Source organism: Thrips palmi, unplaced genomic scaffold, assembly GCF_012932325.1.
Source record: "Thrips palmi isolate BJ-2018 unplaced genomic scaffold, TpBJ-2018v1 HiC_scaffold_16, whole genome shotgun sequence".
NCBI classification, from domain to species: Eukaryota; Metazoa; Arthropoda; class Insecta; order Thysanoptera; family Thripidae; genus Thrips; species Thrips palmi.
Window position 1 is genome coordinate 2,147,926 of NW_023144625.1, and position 20,893 is coordinate 2,168,818.

The 20,893-nt window shown below is 44.9% G+C and overlaps 1 protein-coding gene across 1 annotated transcript in view; it reads right to left on the bottom strand.

The window, feature by feature from the left end:
* LOC117642716 (modular serine protease-like) overlaps window positions 1-20,893 on the bottom strand; it is a gene marked incomplete at its 5' end in the record, with an annotated part of 72,546 nt that overhangs the window by 20,569 nt on the left and 31,084 nt on the right. Inside the window, 1 exon segment of the mRNA XM_034381177.1 lies at window positions 10,255-10,408. Within this exon segment, the coding sequence (XP_034237068.1) occupies window positions 10,255-10,408 (154 nt within the window).

The window sequence follows — 20,893 nt, forward strand, 5'->3', positions numbered from 1 at the left end:
TGGCCCACTGTGAGGCGGCGAGGCAGTCTGCGAGGGCGGCAGGGTGGGGCAGGGCGGGGCGTCGAAGTCCGCGACGTAAAGGGCTGTCCGACTTGTGAATGCTTTTTTTTGATAGAATTTCGCGAAGTTTCACCAGATTTCGAAGGGATTTCACGAAATTTCTACCGATTTTACGCAAGATTTCAGCCAATCAAGTGCACTTTGGATTTCGCGAGTGTTAGCGTTAGGCCCCTCAAATAAAATTGTTTTTGTACTAACAAAAGTTTTTTTTTTTAATTTTTCAATTTGAAATAATGGACGCATATCGGAAAATGGGGGCCCTTGACGTCGCACTGCGACCGGGGCCCTGACTGAGCCAGTCCGGCCCTAGGTCTAACTCGTTGTACCAGTGCCGTTTCATACATCAATAGTTGTTGTGAAAATAGCAGAGAAGCTTTGTTGACGTAAAATACATCTCACCACTAACAAGACTTAAAATGTTGCTTCTTTAAAGTATAAAATGGAAACCTTGCAAAAGTACATATTTCTTAAATAATTAAAAAATAAAAGCCATTACGAGCATCAGGAGTGTGGTTGCCGTCCATGCTGTAGTTTATAGTGGGCATGCTAAGCACGCTTTAAAATAGAGCGTGCCTGGCAGGCACGCTTTAATTTAGAGCGTGCCTGGAAAGCACGCTCCAATTTAAAGCGTGCCTGCCAAGCACGCTCCAATTTAAAGCGTGCTTCTTGGCATGCTCCAAATAGAGCGTGCCATGCACACATTTCAGTTTGCAGAGCACCCTCAAAAACATCAGAAACAATGCAAAAACTCGAATACGTCAAAAGGCGCATTTATAATCAAAAAAACCACGTTCAATCTATGTTTCTACTTAAAAGGCATTTTCTCAAATCACCTCTCCTGTACCTTTGTGCCGCTCTCAGGGCGCAAAAATTGAGACAATTTTATGTGGTTTGCGGCAAAAAGGTCGTTGATTTGCGTCTATGGTCTGAACCTCGGAAATGGCCATCTCATAAATAGGCCCAGCTCAAAACATCGGATACGTTTACGGCCAGTTACGAATCCGATTCCGACCCCGATCGGGAGAGTTCCGGTTTCCTCCGTAATTTCGGACAGGGTCCGGTTACGGGTACGATCGAAACCGGACCTTACCTAACCAAGTTGCGATTACGACCGTGGCCTGATGGATCCGTTGTGAAATGGAGAAGCGCAGAGTTTTTAAGTTCGTTTAATGTGAACTCTCTGTGCCCTCTCGGCCAGATAAACGATACATGCGCACAGATTGAACTTTGCTCGCCACGCTCAATTTTGACGTCAAAAATTTGTTGCCAGTTTCCCTTTACAAGTTATTGATCGTTTCTGAAAATTTACCGGAGACCTGAACGCACAAGCAATGCTTCTTGGAGTCTGGATCCGCAACCGGATCAGAACAAGTCTCATCACAACCGGAGTTTCTTGTCGTAGTCGGGCATTAAGTTTGGTTCCAGACCGTAACTAGGAAATTTGGGCGATTTTGCGATTGTAACTGGCAATTTTCTTCGGGATCGGATCCGAGATTTTCGGCTGGGGGACGTGAGCTGCATGCAGCCATGAGATTGCGAAAATTCGGTTAAAAATTTTTAATTTATTTTTGGGATTAAGAAAGAAGAAATTAAAAATGATTCCTTTTGCATGCCCGTGGTTCAGACCATAGCAACATGTGGCCTGTTCCGAAATTTTTAAATTCTGTCCTCGAGGCTTAATCCAAAGAGGCAGAATTTTGGCAGGGGTAAAGCTACGTCGCAGAAAAATGAAGAACACTGGTGCTTCGTCTTTCCGTTGCCACCCCGCCCTGCAATACTGATAATTCTTTTCTTTGTTATAATGTTATAATTTTGATCAAAGAATAAATTATTAATCGAATACATAGGTTACTTTTCTATGAATGACCGTATTTTGAAACCTCTGCCTTTTCACTGCTCTGCTCCCTTAATTTGGGGCGAGGAAGCAAAGCGAACAGACTTGGACAAGAGGAGCTCAGATCAGGTCAGATTGTATCCTGTTGGTGTCAAATACGAGCGAAACTTTTTATTCCAGTTCGACATAGTTTTTAATGATTTCAAAGGTGTGAAATGACATCCACATGGATAAACACCAATTATGATTTAAATAACTCTGGTGTAAATTACAAATTGCAGATTTTAAAAGTGAACCGAATGAGCAAAAGTTGCTCTTTTATGCCGCTTCTTTTCCTGTGATATGAACCTCGTTTGGATCTTACACGGATCCAGTTTTTGCTGTTCTAAATATTGAAATAAATGCCTACATTTGTGAAAAAATTTGCTCCATATGTAAACTCTACAACAACTACAAGGTAGGATTACGCCAGACCGCGTCTTGTCGTAACAGGCTTCGCGATGTCTCGCGGCCTGTTCCTCCAATCCGCGCCTGGCGCACAGTGGGCTGGAATCGCATTCTAGCCGCTTATAATTATTTTCTATGCCACTCGTAGAGCCTTCAAACTTGGTGTGTAGAATCTAATTATGGCACAAAATAACTCCCTTACAATATTTTACAACTTGACGAACCTGCGACCGAATCCAAGAAACACGGGTTCAAATCTCGGTAGGGTTTAGTTGGTTTAAAATTAGGGTGTTGAGATTAACATCATATCTCATGCTTTTGAGTATGCTGATGCCAAATTTGACATCGAAGTTGACCTCAGATTAAGATTTTAGTCCCTGTGGCATCAGAAAGGACCATTTTTTTACATTCGTGTTTGTTTTGAGGACTTTGTATCGTTTTGAGGGTTATGTTAGACTCCTCGTTTTGTCCCACTTCTGGGGCTTCCGTTTTGTCCAAGAGTCATCCCTACTTACTGCAGCCCGGGCCAGGGTGCAGTTCTTATGCGGAGTGCAGATCAATGTAAAAAAGCAGCTCTCATAATTACTGGACCTTGGAACGCAAAGACTTTTCAAATCGCTGTCGAGTAAAGAAGAAAAGGATGCTAAAAACCGGATGTAAGTGAGTATGGGATGGGTAGCGGGCTGCGGTAGGGGATAAATGTTAACGCCCTTAGAGGGCACATTTTTAATGCCTTTGTTTCCTCAGTGCATTCCCTAAGAGATAACAGGAAAAGTAGCGATATACATCGGCAACTTTGTCCCGTCCCGTATATTAACAAAAGTTTGAATTTCGCCTTTGTTTAACCCTGGCGACTTTAAACCAGGGTCTAGGGTCAAAATAGATGTTATTTTCGTCATCAGCGCCCTCAAAAACATAAGGAACAATGCAGAAACTCGAATGAAAAGAAAGTTTAAAATATAACCCACTGGGATTTGAACCCGGGTCCGAACTTCTCCGATTCGTTCGAAAGTGGCACCTTTGGTTTTTTCTCGTCGCACCGATTCCAAAAATACCCCTACATGCCCTGCTAGCTGCATCCGTTGCCGAGATGCTCCTCGACCCAATGTAGACCATGATGCACCTGCAGCAGCGCCCCCGGGGCTCGCATCGGATTTGCTGCCACCGGGCGGTTCTAAGGGGCACCCAAGGAGGCTGCATACCAAATTCGGTCAAGATCGGACCACGGGAAGTCCTCGGACGAACGAACGGACGAACGAACGAACGAACGGACGCACAGCATCAATCAAAAATACCCCAAAACCGGAAGATGACTGACTGACTGACTGGCGATAAAAAGGGACAGCCCGAACCGCCCGACCGATTTTCTTCGTTCAAACACCATTCGATTCGTCTCTTCGACAATTGGGGAGCGAAAATATCTTAAATGAGACAACTTCTTGCCCCTTCACCTTCAAAATCCCAAAAAACCCATCTCCCATAAGGCCTGTGTTGCGCATGTGAGGTGCGATTCCCCGCCGCCCCAGGACGCCGATCGAACTTTCACCAAGAAGGACACGTCCTAGATAGGTCATCAAAGCGTACGGTACCCCTCAAATTTAATTTCCTATCTATTGAGCCATCTCTCGTCCCGATCCGACATCCCATTCCTGAGATTTAGACTTTTTGGCGTTCAAAAACGGTAGAAAATTTGTCACCCAGTGACGCCGTTCGAACTTTCACCAAGAAGGATGCGTCCTAGGTACGTCATCAAAGCGTACGGTATCCCTCAAATTTAATTTCCTATCCTTTGAGCCATCTCTCGTCTCGATCCGACGTGCCATTCTCGAGATTTCTGCATTTTGTCGTTCAAAATTGCTAAAATTTTCTTCGTTTTTGCTTCTGACGCAGATTTTTCGAAGAAGAAGACTTTAGAAGTGTGACATCATTGCAAACTCTGTGCCTTATTTTCGACGAGGAACGTTTTTGCCTTTATGACTTTTTTTGTCAACCAAACGGTTCTCAAGATCGCGGGTCGTGCTGGTTGCCTACCTGCCGGGGTTCCTCACTTCTTATGCAAAACGGACTTTGGATGAGTTTTGCGAGATAAAGGTATCCCTATTTTGAGGTGGAATCAGAACCCAGCTTTAATTTATTTAATATTTTCTGCTTGTTCTCGAGATTTAATCCATTGGTTGCCTACCTCGCAGGCGTGGTGTTCGCAACGTTGCGTGCGACTGCTCATAAAAAAGGCCATAAAAATTATCATCGGTAATTCTTTTTTCGATATATTCACGTACAGCTTTTCCTTTTTAACATTTTACGGCGAATGTTGCGGGTTGCCTGCGTACAAGAGGTGCCGATTTATCCGTACGAAGCTAACTGAGAAAAACCCTAAGGAAGCTTTGGTTACTGCTTAAGGCTGTAAGCGCTTTCCTCCGTAAAACACCTAAATAAATCATTTCATGACAAGCACAGGTGGTCACTGACAGTTCTTTCTCCTCGAAGGGACAGGCCAAAAAGGACTTGGCAGTCCCAAAAACCTCCTCTAGCAAAAATAAATCATTAACAGTAAGGATGGCAAGCATACAGACTACAGTGAAACCTGCCAAAACAAGGTGAGACCCAGCGGGCCGAAGGCCCGCACCAGGGGGTATAGGGGGCGGAGCCCCCCATCGAGCGAAGCGAGTCATTCAAAAATACCCCAAAACCGAAAGATGACTGACTGACTGACTGACTGGCGATAAAAAGGCACAGCCCGAACCGCCCGACCGATTTTCTTCGTTCAAACACCATTCGAATCGTCTCTTCGACAATTAGGGAGCGAAAATATCTTAAATCAGACAATTTCTCGCCCCTTCCCCTTCAAAATCCGGAAAAATCCATCTCCCATAAGGCCTGTGTTGCGGATGTGAGGTGCGATTCCCCGCCGCCCAGGGACGCCGATCGAACTTTCACCAAGAAGGACACGTCCTAGACAGGTCATCAAAGCGTACGGTACGCCTTAAATTTAATTTCCTATTTATTGAGCCATCTCTCGTCCCGATCCGACATCCCATTCCTGAGATTTAGGCCTTTTGTCGTTCAAAAACGGCAGAAAATTTGTCACCTAGGAACGCCGATCGAACTTTCACCAAGAAGGACACGTCCTAGATAGGTCATTAAAGCGTACGGTATCCCTCAAATTTAATTTCTATCCGTTGAGCCATCTCTCGTCTCGATCCGACGTGCCATTCTCGAGATTTCTGCCATTTGTCGTTCAAAATAGCAAAAATTTTCTTCGTTTTTGCTTCTGACGCAGATTTTTCGAAGAAGATGACTTTGGAAGTGCGTTATCATTGCAAACTCTGAGCCATATTTTCGACGAGCAACGTTTTTGCTTTTATGACGTTTTTGGCATCCAAACGGTTCTCAAGATCGCGGGTCGTGCTGGTTGCCTACCTGCCGGGGGTCCTCACTCCTTATGCAAAACGGACTTTGGATGAGTTTTGCGAGGTAAAGGTATCCCTATTTTGAGAAGAAATCAGAACCAAGCTTTAATTTATTTAATATTTTCTGCTTGTTCTCGAGATTTAATCCATTGGTTGCCTACCTCGCAGGCGTGGTGTTCGCAACGTTGCGTGCGACTGCTCATAAAAAAGGCCATAAAACTTATCATCGGTAATTCTTTTCTCGATATATTCACGTACAGCTTTTCCTTTTAAACATTTTACGGCGTTTGTTACGGGTTGCCTGCATGCAAGGGGTGCCGATTTATCCGTACGAAGCTAACTGAGAAAAACCCTAAGGTAGGTTAGGTTACTGCTAAAGGCTGTAAGCGCTTTCCTCCGTAAAACACCTAAAACAATCAACTCATGACAAGCACAGATGGACACTGGCAATTCTTTCTCCTCTAAGCGACAGACTAAAAAGCACTTAGCAGTCCCAAAAACCTCCTTTAGCAAAATAAAACAGTAACAGTAAGGATGGCAAGGTTACAGATTACAGTGAAACCTGCCAAAACCAGGCGAGGCTCAGCGGGCCGAAGGCCCGCACCGGGGGGTATGGGGGGCGGAGCCCCCCATCGAGCGTAGCGAGTGCGTCCCAAAAAAATACTCCCCTCCGCACGACTGAGTGATTGAGTGACATACAACTTTTAACCACAGCGAAAACTGGCCGATCGATTTTCTTCGTTTAAGAGTCAAACGCTTCGTCATTTAAACAATTGGGAAGCAAAAAAATATCAGAATTTACTTTTTCTCAACCTTTTGCCTGCTAAACGCGGAAAACTCATTTCCCATAAGGCCTGCAGTGAGTGGGTGGGGGAAAATGTCACGCCGGCCGGCCGGCACCCGCGACTCGCCGATCGCACTTTCACCTAGAAGGATGCGTCTCAGATGGGTCATCAAAGCATACGCTGTCCCTCGAATTGAATTTTATATCTGCTGAACTTGGTCCCGTCTCGATGCGACCCACCGTTCTTCAGCTTTGACCTTTTCCTCCTTTAAAAGCGGCAGAATTTTCGCTACTTTTTCTTTCCGTGGCTGGTTTGGAGTACAAGACGACTTCCGAGACACCTCATCAAAGCGTACGCTACCCCTCATTTTTCGCGAGGAACATTTTTGCTCTTATAACTTTTTCTGTAGGACGAACGGTTCTTGAGATTTCGACTCCCGCTGGTTGCCTTCCCCGCGGGGGCTCTTACTTCTTATACGAAACTTCTTTCAAGCGGGTCGGATAACTTTAATTTTGTAAAAAAATGGATTTGGTTCTTCGACCGTAATCTCAAGAACCATCAGTTCTCTAAATTTTCCACTCTCACTGGTTGCCTACTTGGCAGGGGCACTCAATTTGTCACAAGACTGCTGTCCAGAGCGGTCAGAAAAATTCAATATGACTCTTCTTTTTGATAAGGAATGTTTCTGGGTCGATTACTTCTATGCGCAATGGTAAGAGATAAAAGAGTACGATTCCACAAGATGCCTACTTTGCAGGGGCGCTCACTTCATGTTCGAGACTTCTTCCAAGGGTGGGCAGACAAATACACTGTGATCCCCTTTTTTACAAGGTCATCGGATTTTCTTCCTTTTACTTTTGCCACTTTGAGCATCGGTTATCCAAATTCCGACTGCCCCTGGTTGCATACGTTGCAGGGCCGTCCACTTTCCGTACAGTGTGACAACAAGGGTAGGTTCTCTACGTGTAGGCTGCTTCTTATTAAGGATAGCAAACATCTCCGATTTGACAACTTTTCGGTTAGAGATACGGTCCTGGTAACTGTCTCTCATGGTGGTTGCCTACTTTCCAGGGGCTCTATTTTAAAAGAAAACAAACCATTTTGGAACGGTTAAGTTCAGCAATCAAAACACAAAGTCCGTCTTCATGGTGGCAAAGGTGTATTCTCGCTTGTAATGCCTGGACCAATAGTTCCAATGATTTTTTGGGTTCCCTACTTTTCAGGCGGGACAATATTATACAGACAACTAATAGGGTAGAATTTAAGACTGTTGGCCACTTCTTCTGAGAGTCAGGGTCCAGTTTTCCTATTGATACATAGCCATATAACTTGAGGGGTGCGCATTAGTACTTTTCACTCTGTTGCTTATGAATAAAAAGCTGCTGCCTTCGTGACCCCGCTAGCCATCACTACCTTTCGCTGTAATTGTTGAGCAGTGCGATTCAGGCTAAATGACAGGCAATGCTGTTCCTGAACACGGCAAAGTGATTTCACATCAGCTGCTGACTGCGGCCAGGACAACGATGCCAGGGGAGCCGGACTTACGACGTTTTGCCTCGCTGTCACCCCTTTTCAAAGTACTCACAACTCACGAGGAATTTTGTACAAGACAGCTTCTGAGTTGACCGCGGTGGCGTACACCACCCGATGAACAGGCGGCCAACCCCTACTGCCGCTAGCCAGACCCCACTCAGCGGGCTGAAGGCACGCACGGGGGGTCTGGGGGGCGGAGCCCCCCAGCGAGCGTAGCGAGTCACACTTTATGCCCGTCCCTCCGTCATTTTTTTTACAAAAAATAAACGGGACAGGCCAAAAAAGCTTTGCGTGACAACTTCGGAACGCGCACAACTCGCTTTGGGCGCGCAGCAGCAGCGTTGGTCGTGCGTTTGAGCGCAAGCACGCTCACGGTGCTGACGAGCACACCCGTGACGTCAGCCCACCACTTTTTGACAAAATTCAATGTTTTGGCGAGAAGTAACATTTTTAGAGGCTTTGCGTTTGCGCAAATTTGCGCACCTTTTTTCAGTTGATCCTTTATCACGGCATGCCCCTCGTCAATTTCTAGTGTAAAGACATGCTTGGTTGGGGTTAATTCGGTAGTAGATCTCAAACTTAATGGTTTTTTTCCTGATAATTTGCGTTATTAGTGGTTAGTGGTTAAAAAAGGGCGCCGTTCGTCTAATTTTGGTCAGAAAAGAAAAACATTAATACCATTTGAAAGGGCAGACCTTAAGCTTCAAGAAGAACCCAGCGGAAGTTTCAAACAAGCACTGCAATCGCTCTAAATGTATAAATATAGAACAGCTTACTTTTCGCATCAATTTGGAACTTATGCCGAATGTACAGGGTGAGTTTTCTCAATGTGTCAATAATTTGTAGGTAGTTTGGGCACCCCAAGGAGTTCATTTTCTACCAATGAACTAGTGGGCGTAAACGTCTAAGTACGGAAATAATTGGTGTTTTGTGATTGGCCTTCCCGCCTGCGGGTAGGCACCCGCTGCCACTGATAGTCACAGGACCTCACGTGGGGGTGTCGCGGGTCTAGGAGGGGTGCTTCGACTCTCGCAGGGGTGTCGCGGACCTTGCAAATGTCTTTTGGGGGGGGGGTTGCCGCAGGTCTCAAGAGGCTGTCATGGTGGCCCCCGTTACAGTGGATCTCGATCTCACGGCTGTCTTTGCGAGGTTGGCGGGATTCCTCGGATACTTCCGCGAGGTCAGTGGCACTCCCGCGAGTACTGCTAGACCCGCGACAGGTCCTGCCACCCTCAGTGGCACCGGGTGCCTACCTCGTAGGCGCAAAATCCAATTACAAAACACCAATTATCTCCGTACCTAGACGTTTGCGCCCACTAGTTCATTAGTGAAAAATGGTCCCCAAGGGATGCCCAAACTGCTAGCAAATTATTTACACATTGAGGAAACTCACCCTGTAGAACTTTGACGGCACGTAGTGGTCAAAGTATTTGTCGCACGTCAATTCCAAGACGAGATTTGGAATCTACGGAAAATTTCCTATCAAATCAATTGAAATAGGCTAATTTGAACGACTATCAAAAAGTTATTTTTAAGCGGCTAGAATGCGATCCCAGCCCACTGTGTGGCATACCTATCTTGGGCTGTGGATCTAGGCAGCCTTCGACAGGCATTCGCTTGTCCATCGTCGGTGACTTCTTACTTGTTGCATACTGGGGGGATCGTCCCGCAGACCCCCCTTAATTCTAGATAGAGTTGTTTCATCAACAGATATCACGATCTTGACCCTTGTATAGTTTTAACTCCTCAAGGCCCCCCAGACCCCCCTTTCTCCAAAACAGAAGTGATCTGCGTGTATAAGACTCCATTTTTCGACTTTTTTTTAGGAATTTTTGGCTATAAAAACCAAACCGCGTGAGCTAGGATAGTGAACTTTCGCGTGTGCTGAGCCAAGAACATACTTAATAAGCCTGCAAAATCTCAGCTAGATTAGCCGAGCCATTCAGGAGGAGTAGTGTACATTCACACACACACAGACAGACACGAAAAAATTTTAACCCCACTGGAGTGGGAGGTTTTGATATCGCTCAGCCAATTAGAATTTTCACAGGTTAAAGTACTTTCGACTTTTGGGTCGCGTTTGCTGCGTAAGCCTCAGAAAAAAGTAAAAAAACTTAAGAAAAATTGGGAACAGGAATTTGGAATTTTTTTCATGTTCCACCTTAAACTGCTGTTTTTTACTTACCCCTTTTGCCTCTGGCAGGAAATTTCCCATGCCCAAGGTATGGCAGCAATTTTGTCCCTTCATCCTCAACAACTGTGTTGTTAACGACTTCTGCTTCCATGATTTGGAGTTCTTTGCCAGATTCGTCCAACTCGTTTTTGCTCCAGCCACTGACCTGTTTTTAAAAGAAAAAAAAACAACTCGTTTAAGTGAGAACGATGAACAAAGGGAACCAAAGCGAAGAAATGGAGAGGAAGGGGAGTCTCGGCTAGGGACAGCAAGGCCAGTTAAGTAAGAGCAAAAAAAAAACTGTTCGTATCCAAGTGCGTAAGGGCGTAGGTGTGAGTGTGTGTATGTGTGCACCACTCCTTCTGAAAGGGCCACACGGTGGAACCGATGTCTAGAAATTTCCAGATATTTTTTCGCATTTCCAGGTATTGTCTGTAAAGTCCGTCAAAGCAACTTTTTTGTTGGAGGCCAAAATCATCATCGGCCTCTGGCTGCGTTCCACTTGGGTGTCCGGGACTTTTGACTTCAGCATCGTGTTAAGGTAGTGCTAGACTACCAGGAACCCGTCAGGGGTCGCCGTCGGACCACCGGTGCGCCGAGGGTGCCGACGAACGTCAGGCACCCGGCGTGCCGAGGCGCGCCGGGTGCCTCAACGATCGCGTCGCCACCGCCAACACCGTGTTGTGTTGGCCAGGGCCGACGCCGGAAGGAGGTGAAGTGAGGGGTGGTTTTGACTGGAAGTGACGCTTTTTTCGCTCTGGAAGACGAACGGTTGGTGGGATCGACTTGAAAACTTCGGGATCGCTTCCCTCATGCCTTTTTCGACCAGCCCGCTCGTCGGATGGCTTCGCACCCCTCCAGGGGCGTGCAGGGGTGCAAGGGGGTGAACACCCCTACCGCAGGGGTTGCAGTCGTCCGGCACCGTGTTTCTTCGCTGACATTTCTTCTGGGACACTGGAGGAATGCCCCCTGGAGTTTTGTTGCATTTTGCTCAAACCAAAAGGCCCCGGACGGCCGGTGTTCGAAAGGCGGTGGGGCTCTCTGGGAGATGATTCACCCGGGGGTGGTTGGAACTTCGAAAAAACATGATTGCTTGGTACGGGGGACGCCCCGACGCTGTTTTGAGCGAAATTCAAACATGCTCGAAATCCACCCCCTCGAGGGGGTGGGGGTGAGTGCAGCGGGGGGTGGGTTGGTTCAAATTGAATTCCGCTTGCATCGTTGGAAAGAGGAGACTCATTTGACCTCGTAAACCAAAACTTTGGACTCTGCGATAAGGTAAAGTTGTTTTTTACGGCACGATTTCATCGTTTTTTTCGCCCTTGCGCACTTAGGGGTGGGTGCCGTCCGTGAGGGGAGGCGCACGGGCCACGGGCTTCGCAGGCCTCAACGGGAGTAGTGGGGGCATTCGTGTACAAAATTTCAGCTTCCCAGCTCGAAAGACTTAGAAAATATTACGATGATTAGAAGCATTCCCCCAATTTTTGTCGGGAGTGTACTTTTGAGAAAATTGTGTTCAAAATTTGGACTTTCTTCAACTTTTGTCAAATTTAAACATGTTCGTCAAAATGTTGCAAATGACTTAAACTCCAATTCAATACCTTTTGAAGACGCCCTGAATGAGCTCTGTAACATTATTTTTGAAGAAACTACTGCGTTTTCAAAAAAGGTCTGCAACGAAAATCAAAACTTCTAACGCCAGCCATTACTTTTTCAAAAGTTGGTATTTTTTGGTCAAAATTGGTTTTGGGGGGTTTCAGACCATAGCCAACAAGCTCGCAAAGTTTCATCGTAATCGGAGAGATCAATTGCAGAAAAATGTCGTACCTTCATGGATTGACCCTATTTCCATTTGTGAATGAACAGCCGAAATTGTGTTCAGCGCCCCCTTTAGCCCGCACGTTTTAAAATTGTAATAAAAGTGTTACATATACAGCCTTTACCCTCGTCATAACCATCAAATAGTTTCTACGGCACCGCAGTTAAATTTCAAATTGACACTTCGTATCGCTTTTTCCGCGTTTCGTCCCACTGTAAGCACCCTGTAGTGTACACGCCAGGAATGCTTATGGTGGAGTGAACATGCAGCAACACTTCAACCTAGAGACCATCATAAGGTAGTAGAAGCGATGCTTGCTAGTCAAGTGAGGGTCGCATTTTAAAAAACTTAGTACTGGTCACCATAAAAATTTCTTTGCTTTTTCAAACAGTTCTTATTGGCCCGCCCCGTTTATTTTTTTGTAAAAAATTGACGGAGGGACGGGCATATAGTATGACTCGCGACGCTCGCTGGGGTCTCCGCCCCTAGACCCCCGCATGTGTGGGGCACATATCGAAGTATTTTAAGTAAGTCCGTGGTGACAGACAGACAGACGCACGACCAGTCACTTTTTGGAGCGCCCAAACACGGCAAGGGCTCGCTATCGCTCGCCAAAAATCATATCTGACAAAATTAAAACCAGCAAACGACCGGCGACAGCAGCCAGCCGCCCGGCCGGCCCGGGCGGGAGACGAAACTTGTCATCTTTGACTGCGATTTTCTCAAAACGCGGAACAGAGCGGAACAAACGGCGAAAAGGGCCTTAAAGAAAAGATGCTGCTCTTACACCTCCATGTGACAGATCGGTTCGCAAACTTTCGCAACTTATCGCCTCGCAAAAATCACAAACTCGTCGATTTTGCAACATCTTTGACGGCCTGTATTTTCCACCCGGTCAAACCAACTATAAACCTTTGATATTGTCCAGATTTGTGGGGCCTTCAGCTTTCCAAAAACATATAACATGATACCGATATGTGGAATAGGCTGACACCCAGAAGGAAAATTGTTCACAATTGTAGGATGTGTGAAGAAATAGGTCGATATTTGCCATGTTTGGCGCCCTGCACAGCGTCACGCGTGTGATATATTTTCAAACAGACTCGTGTCACGGATAGGGCATGCTTTTCTTATGGACATGGCACAGTTTGTATGACCTTCCTGTTCAATTTTCAAACTGCCCTTTATTATCGCTTTTTTCGCTTCTCAGCCCACTGCGTGGCGTGGCGGTGCGAGACGAATTCGCATGTTTGACGTCGATTTGAAGGAAAACGGCATCGAACGGTATCGCCGGACGAAATTAACTTGAAAGTTGGGTCACCATACTATCTCACCACGGTGCCCAACCGGTTCGCAAATGTTCGCAACTTGACTTATCTCTCGTCGAAAAAGTTGCAGACGACGATTTTCGCAAACATTAATAGACCCGCAGCTTCCACAATTTCGTATGAAACCAATTTCCATGAATGGACAGGACTGCTTAATTTTTTGCCTTTTTAAAAACATATAAAACATGATGTTTTCCTCCGCAACAGCGATAGGAGTGTCCTTTCTTACACGACCCCCGCCAAATTTATCATTTTCTCGCGAAATTGCTCTACTTTGAGGTCCCTAAACGGCAAGGAGTAGTTATTTGAGGTGCCGAAAATGGTATTGACGGTATAGAATGGTTCTTTTTGAGTTCAAAACCGTTGGTCCCATCCCTCTAGGACAAAAACGGCAAAATCGGACTCACGTGCGACTTTTTCTGGTTTCGCCCCTTTACTGAGGGGCGTTTAGGAGTCGTCCACATATTACGTAATCATAGAGATGCAAATTTTCCGGAAACTTTCAAAGGGTTGAAAAAAAAACCCAGAAAATTTGGAAAAATAGGAAAAATAGGAAAAATTAGTTTTTAAGCACTATGAACATGAAACCTACTACTTTTGTGCTTTGTTACAACTTTACTTATACTAACAACCCGAGATGCACAACAGCAAGCAAAAAAAAACGCACGAGAAGGAATCATAACAGGGTATAAGTGGTTTGAGTGCTCTGAGAATCGTGTTAACACAGGGTTAAAGGTATGCTTTTAGCCTACTATCAGACGAAATGCCCGACTTTTTGCCTACTTTTCAGGCTAAATCTTTCCAATTTTTCCGAGGCCAGGGAAAAAACCCGAAAAGAAAACTGTTTTTTTTTATGTTTCCGGAAACTTTCCGGGCATTTTCATCCCTACGTTATCACGATTTTTTGATTTTTTTTTCCTCCCCTCTTCCCGTTACCAAACGTAATCAACAGTTAGACCCCCTTCCCCTTTCACGTACAATTACGTAATCCGCATTTTTAAAAAATTCCAATGCTTACGCATTGCACGGTGTTCCGGTTGTGGAAATTAATTTGAAGTCTGTCGTCTAAACGTTTATAACGTTAATTTTACCGTTATTTACGTAACTTTGAATCCTACCGGTACTGGTATTTTTACATCCCCAAACCTGATTCAGTTAACACAATGACCATCTCAGTCGTCGCGATCTCGCGATTTACAGTGCTCATGTTCGTCAAACGAAAGTCATCCGCGTTCTGAAACCACCCCTCCCGAGTTTATGAAGTTTGTCAAACCAACCGTCGTGCTAGTAATACAGAATTGAGGTAAACATCACAAGAGAACCGCAGCCTTTAATAGCAAGCCAAACAATCCAACCTCAGCAACAATGGAGGGGCAGTTTCAATGCGCGACTACTCGTTTTTTCAGCCTCGTGATTTTTGAAAGGGCGCAGACGCCGAGAAAATTGTTGCCAACCCCCGAAAATTAATTTATTGCGTCTTTTCTGCTACGAACTTTTTTTACTGACAGACTTCAAAGATGTTCCAATGTCGGGACACCGCGCAATGCGTTAGCATTGGCATTTTCGAATTTCACGGCGTTTTGATTTCTTTTTATCAGTGACTTTAAATTTTGACAGTTGGTACGATGGCACCGTGTCGTTGCCATGGAGACTTTTTTTCATGTTTGAACCATTTTCTCAGAACACAGACGATTTCTTGTCACTTTGATGAGGCAGGAGGTCTAGTTTTGAGGAGTGGCACGTTTTCTCTTTGAAACGTTTATGGAAAATGTGAACGGATAAGGGTGCTTGATTGTTGCAAATTTATGTTTTAGTCGTTTACGTTAAATTCTCACGAAAAATTTTCGAAATTTTCAGGTATGTTTATTTGATTATAATAACGAGTAATTTGGCGGGATCCATTTTCCAATCAGAAGATACCGGAAAAAAAATAAGAATCTCTGAGCCGTCAAAAGCAATAGGGGTCCTCCTTCGTCGGAACCCCTAACAAAAACGAGAGGAATTCAGATCCAGTGGTTTTATGTTCCTAAACACGGTACACTGCTAATCCAAGTGTGGGACAGGTCGACACTCTATTGCGTAGACCAGTTTGTCCTACGCTTGCAAGTGTCGACCAGCGGTGTCCGACGCTCAAGTGTCGACCACACCGGACTACCCTCTGTCCAACGTCTGCATGTGTAGGACACTGTAGAGGACTGCGCCGGGCGGGTATTTAAAACCCGTTTAGCCTATATTTTCGTTGGTTGCTGTCAAAAACATTCCAGATTTCGCAAGAACATAGTTTTATGACTGGATCAGCGCCTCTCAAACTTCTGTGCGTTATGGTCCATTTTCTTCAAAGTAATAGGCTTCACGGATTGAATGTCCGCCCAGCGCAGGCGTCTAGGACACTGTTTGTCCAACAGCAAATTATTCTGAGTTTCCTATTGTGGGCCCACACCACGGCCGTCGGGCATGCTGTGGTCGACACTTTCAGGCGTCGGACACAAATCGTCGACACTTGCAAGCGTAGGACAAACAGGTCTACGCTTTAAAGTGTCGACCTGTCCTGCACTTGGATTTGCAGTGTACGAGTGATGGGTGAGACTAAGTCGTTTTCCTGGGGAAGCCAGGAACCGTTTTCACCATGCAGTAGTGGGGGCGACTACCTCTGAAATTATTACCTATGATCAATGATACTACCGAGCGGTAACCTAGTAAAACCGTGTCTGCCAGCAACCGAACTTGTATGTACCTTGTCTCGAAACGATCACTGAGAAGAGTTTCCCACCTTTTCCGCTTTTACGGTATTGACGGTTGTTCACATTAATGTGCTGATTTACATTCAATTTACAAACCTCCTTCATCTATTTCGTCTTGACAAAAGAGCTTCTTAGTGAAATGATAAATGCGGTTAATCATCAATGTGTCGTTTGTAAGATGAGAAAGTGAGTTCGGTGTCGGTGTATCTACTGCGCGATACTGCAGTATTTCCATATATGTTTAGGTCAACACCTTTGTATAGAGTGACCAAAATATTTGATTACGTAATCAAGATGGTCAACCCCCCCCCCCCCCTGTAATCAAGCGTAAGCCTCAGCTCTACCTCCCCCTCCACCCAAGGCGATTACTGGGGTAGTCCGAAAGCACACTTTTTTTCTCTGATCGGAAACGGGTACCTGGCAAAAGTGGCCACTTGACAGCAGAAACACACGTGCAAATTTTTTTTCCGATCGGAAAATATCTTTGGTACCCACTTCAAAGGGGGTATTTTCGGATTTTTATGTAAAATTAGGCAATTTGCAAAACGGACTCGGATGCGCTGCTGATGCGTTCGGATGGTCACTTGGGAAAAAAAAGACACCTTGTGTACTTTAAACAGCAAATCGAGCTTCATATGTGGCCCTACTACAATACCCAGGGACTGGAAGATCGGCCGAAATTCCGTGTTTTGAGTAAAATCAACACTTTTGCTTCCACAAGTTGTGTGTTCGTGGTGTGTGATGTTTCAGCACTCAGACCCTTCTATTCGAGGAACGTGACATCACGTTGAAACGACCGTGTCAAAATTTTACGTTCGTTTGAGTGTTGTGTCACGTTGGTTTGATGTGAAAAAGCTGACTTCTTGCCAATTCACACCCAAACGAATGTGACACAATGCACCCTCCTTGGGTGACCCTTAGAACCGCCCGGTGGCAGCAAATCCAATCCAAGCCCCGGGGGCGCTGCTGCAGGTGCATCATGGTCTACATGGGGTCGAGGAGGATTTCAGCAACGGATACAGCTAGGAGGGCATGCAGGGGTATTTTTGGAATAAGGGCGACGAGACAAAACTAATGGTGCCAGTTTTAAGCGAATCGGAGAAGTTTGGACCCGGGTTCAAATCCCAGTAGGAAATATTTTAAACATCTTTTTATTTGAGTTTTTGCATTGTTTCTGTTGTTTTTGAGGGTGCTGATGACGAAAAAACATTTATTTTGACCCCAGACTCAGGTATAAATCCCGTCAGGGCTGAACTAGGGGTACGCGCCGTTTAGTGTGGGCGCGTAGTGTGGCTGAGCGATGTGAATTTGTGCACTTCGGACTCTGCTTAAGTAGACGAAATGTGCAGCTTGTGGGCTCATATTGAGTGAAATGTAGGTCTGGGGTATAAATGGGAGTGATTTTTGTTATCAGCACACAAAAAACTGTTGGGATCAACGTCAAACTCAATTCCAAAATTTTGGTCCAAAAATTTGGGCCCAAAAATTTAGTAATGCGTGAGTCTGGGAAAAATTTGTAAGTCATTTTTGAGCTCAGCGCACCAAAAATTGCAGGAAACAATAAAAAAACTAGATTGGAAAATTTTGGTCTAAAATGACCTAATTTGGGATGAAAATATAAGTCTAGAGTCGAAATGGAGGTGATTTTCGTTATCAGCACACAAAAAACTGTTGGGATCAACGTCAAACTCAATTCCAAAATTTTGGTCCAAATTTGGTCAAAATTTGGTGAGTCTGGGAAAAATTTGGAAGTTAATTTTGAGTTCAGCACATCAAACACTGCAGGAAATAATATAAAACTCGACCTGAAAATTTTGGTCCGAAATGACCTAATTTGAGATGAAAATATAAGTCTGGAGTAGAGATGGAAGTGGTTTTCATAATCAGCACTCCAAAAACTCCAAGAGTCAATATGAGATTCGATTGAAAAATATTGATATCAAATTAATCAATAATGGGTAAAGAATGGGTCTGGGTTGGTCTTCATGGATCACCCTTTGTCGTCACCAATACCCTGATGCCACACCAATGCGATTCCTTCAGTCGAGTAACATTCCATTGCCAGCATTGAATCGCTTAATTAGCTACTCGTCTGCTGGACTCACTATTCGATACGTCTTTTTCTTCAAACTAATAAATTCACAAATTTATTTGTTATATTGGAAAAGCCTTTTGTCATTCTTTCATTTAAAACCAGTGAATTAAACAATATAGACTGGAATATGTAATCATAGTTTTTATTTAGCGACTCAGTTACACAGTGCGGCCAAAAGGCGAAAAGTGCGACATGGCCCTTTCTGCGGTTTTATCGATTTACTCGCGCTGCTCGCTGGGGGCTCCGCCCCCAGACCCCCGCATGTGTGGGGCGCGTGTCGAAGTATTTTCAGTAAGTCCGTGGTGACCAAAGGCAAATTTTCTAAGGAAGTAAATATACTGCTTCTTTGAAAAGTCTATTTAACAGCTTTTGACCATAAAATTAAGCTACTTTTACTGCCCAAATAGATAGCTTGTATTGCATTGGATACTGTGGCAGTCAATGGGTGCATTCAAGGTCAGGACAATATTGAAAACTGCTTTAGGAAGGATAGAGGTGAATGGAAAAAAACGCAAGTCTCTACGACCACTCCTTGACCCCAAACATTTCTATGAGTGAGTCAGTGAGTGAGTCAGTCGGATTGGGTCTATATAGGTTCTTGATTGAGGCCTATTTTATCGTTTTGAGGATGTTGCCGGTGACGGGGACCAGATTGCGGCACAGTTTTGAAAATGTCTCGACCAGACCTAGCGGTAGGGCGAATAAAATTTTTTGATCGGTCGGTCCCCTTTTTTGAAGATTGAGTGGATTTTGTTAAATTTAGGCCTATTTAATCGTTTTGAGGATGTTGCCGGTGACGGGGACCCGATTCCGGCACAGTTTCGGAAATGTCTCGACCAGACCTACCGATGGGGCGAATAAAATTTTTTAAGTCGGTCGGTCCCCTTTTTTGAAGATTGAGTGGATTTTGTTGAATTTAGGCCTATTTAATCGTTTTGAGGATGTTGCCGGTGACGGGGACCCGATTGCGGCACACTTTCGGGAATGTTTCGACAAGACCAACCGATCGGGCAAACAAAAATTTTTAGTCGGTCAGTCCCCTTTTTTCAAGATTGAGTGGATTTTGTTGAATTTAGGCCTATTTTTATCGTTTTTAGGATGTTGCCGGTGACGGAGACCCCATTGTGGCATAGTTTCGGAAATGTCTCGACAAGACCTACCGAGGGGGCGAAAAAAAATTTTTAGTCGGTGGGCCCCCTTTTTTTGAAGATTGAGTGGTTTTTGTTGAATTTAGGCCTATTTTATTGTTTTGAGGATGTTGCCGGTGACGGGGACACGATTGTGGCATAGTTTCGGAAATGTCTCGACCAGACCTGCCGATGGGGCGAATAAAATTTTTTAAGTCGGTCGGTCCCCTTTTTTGAAGATTGAGTGGATTTTGTTGAATTTAGGCCTATTTAATCGTTTTGAGGATGTTGCCGGTGACGGGGACCCGATAGCGGCACACTTTCGGGATTGTTTCGACAAGACCTACCGATCGGGCAAACAAAAATTTTTAGTCGGTCAGTCCCCTTTTTTTAAGATTGAGTGGATTTTGTTGAATTTAGGCCTATTTTTATCGTTTTTAGGATGTTGCCGGTGACGGAGACCCCTTTGTGGCATAGTTTGGGAAAAATGTCTCGACAAGACCTACCGATGGGGCGAAAAAAAATTTTTAGTCGGTGGGGCCCCCTTTTTTGAAGATTGAGTGGGTTTTGTCAAAATTAAGGCCTATATAATCGTTTTGAGGATGTTGCCGGTGACGGGGACCCGATTGCGGCACAGTTTTGGAAATGTCTCGACCAGACCTAACGATAGGGCGAATAAAAATTTTCAGTCGGTCGGTCCCCTTTTTTGAAGATTGAGTGGATTTTGTTGAATTTAGGCCTATTTTATCGTTTTGAGGATGTTGCCGGTGACGGAGACCCGATTGTGGCACAGTTTCGGAAATGTCTCGACCAGACCTACCGATAGGGCAAATAAAAATTTTCAGTCGGTCGGTCCCCTTTTATGAAGATTGAGTGGATTTTGTTGAATTTAGGCCTATTTTATCGTTTAGAGGGTGTTGCCGGTGACAGGGACCCGATTGCGGCATAGTTTCGGAAATGTCTCGACAAGACCTACCGATGGGGCGAATAAAAATTTTTAGTCGGTCGGTCCCCTTTTTTGAAGATTGAGTGGGTTTTGTCAAAATTAAGGCCTATATAATCGTTTTGAGGATGTTGCCGGTGACGGGGACCCGATTGCGGCACAGTTTTGGAAATGTCTCGACCAGACCTTACGATAGGGCGAATAAAAATTTTCAGTCGGTCGGTCCCCTTTTTCGAAGATTGAGTGGATTTTGTTGAATTTAGGCCTTTTTTATATCGTTTTTAGGATGTTGCCGGTGACGGGGACCAGATTGCGGCACAGTTTTGGAAATGTCTCGACCAGACCTACCGAAAGGGCGAATGAAAATTTTAAGTCGGTCGGTCCCCTTTTTCGAAGATTGAGTGGGTTTGCTCGGAAACTGTGAGGAATTTGGTCCGCTTTTTTGAAGATTAAGTAGGTTTGCTCGGAAAGGGTTTGGGGAAATTTTCAACTTTTGGGTTTTTTCCCCAATTTTCCCATAAAATTTGGAATCGAATGGAAAAAACCGCAAGTCTCTACGACCACTCCTTGACCCCAAACATTTCTATGAGTGAGTGAG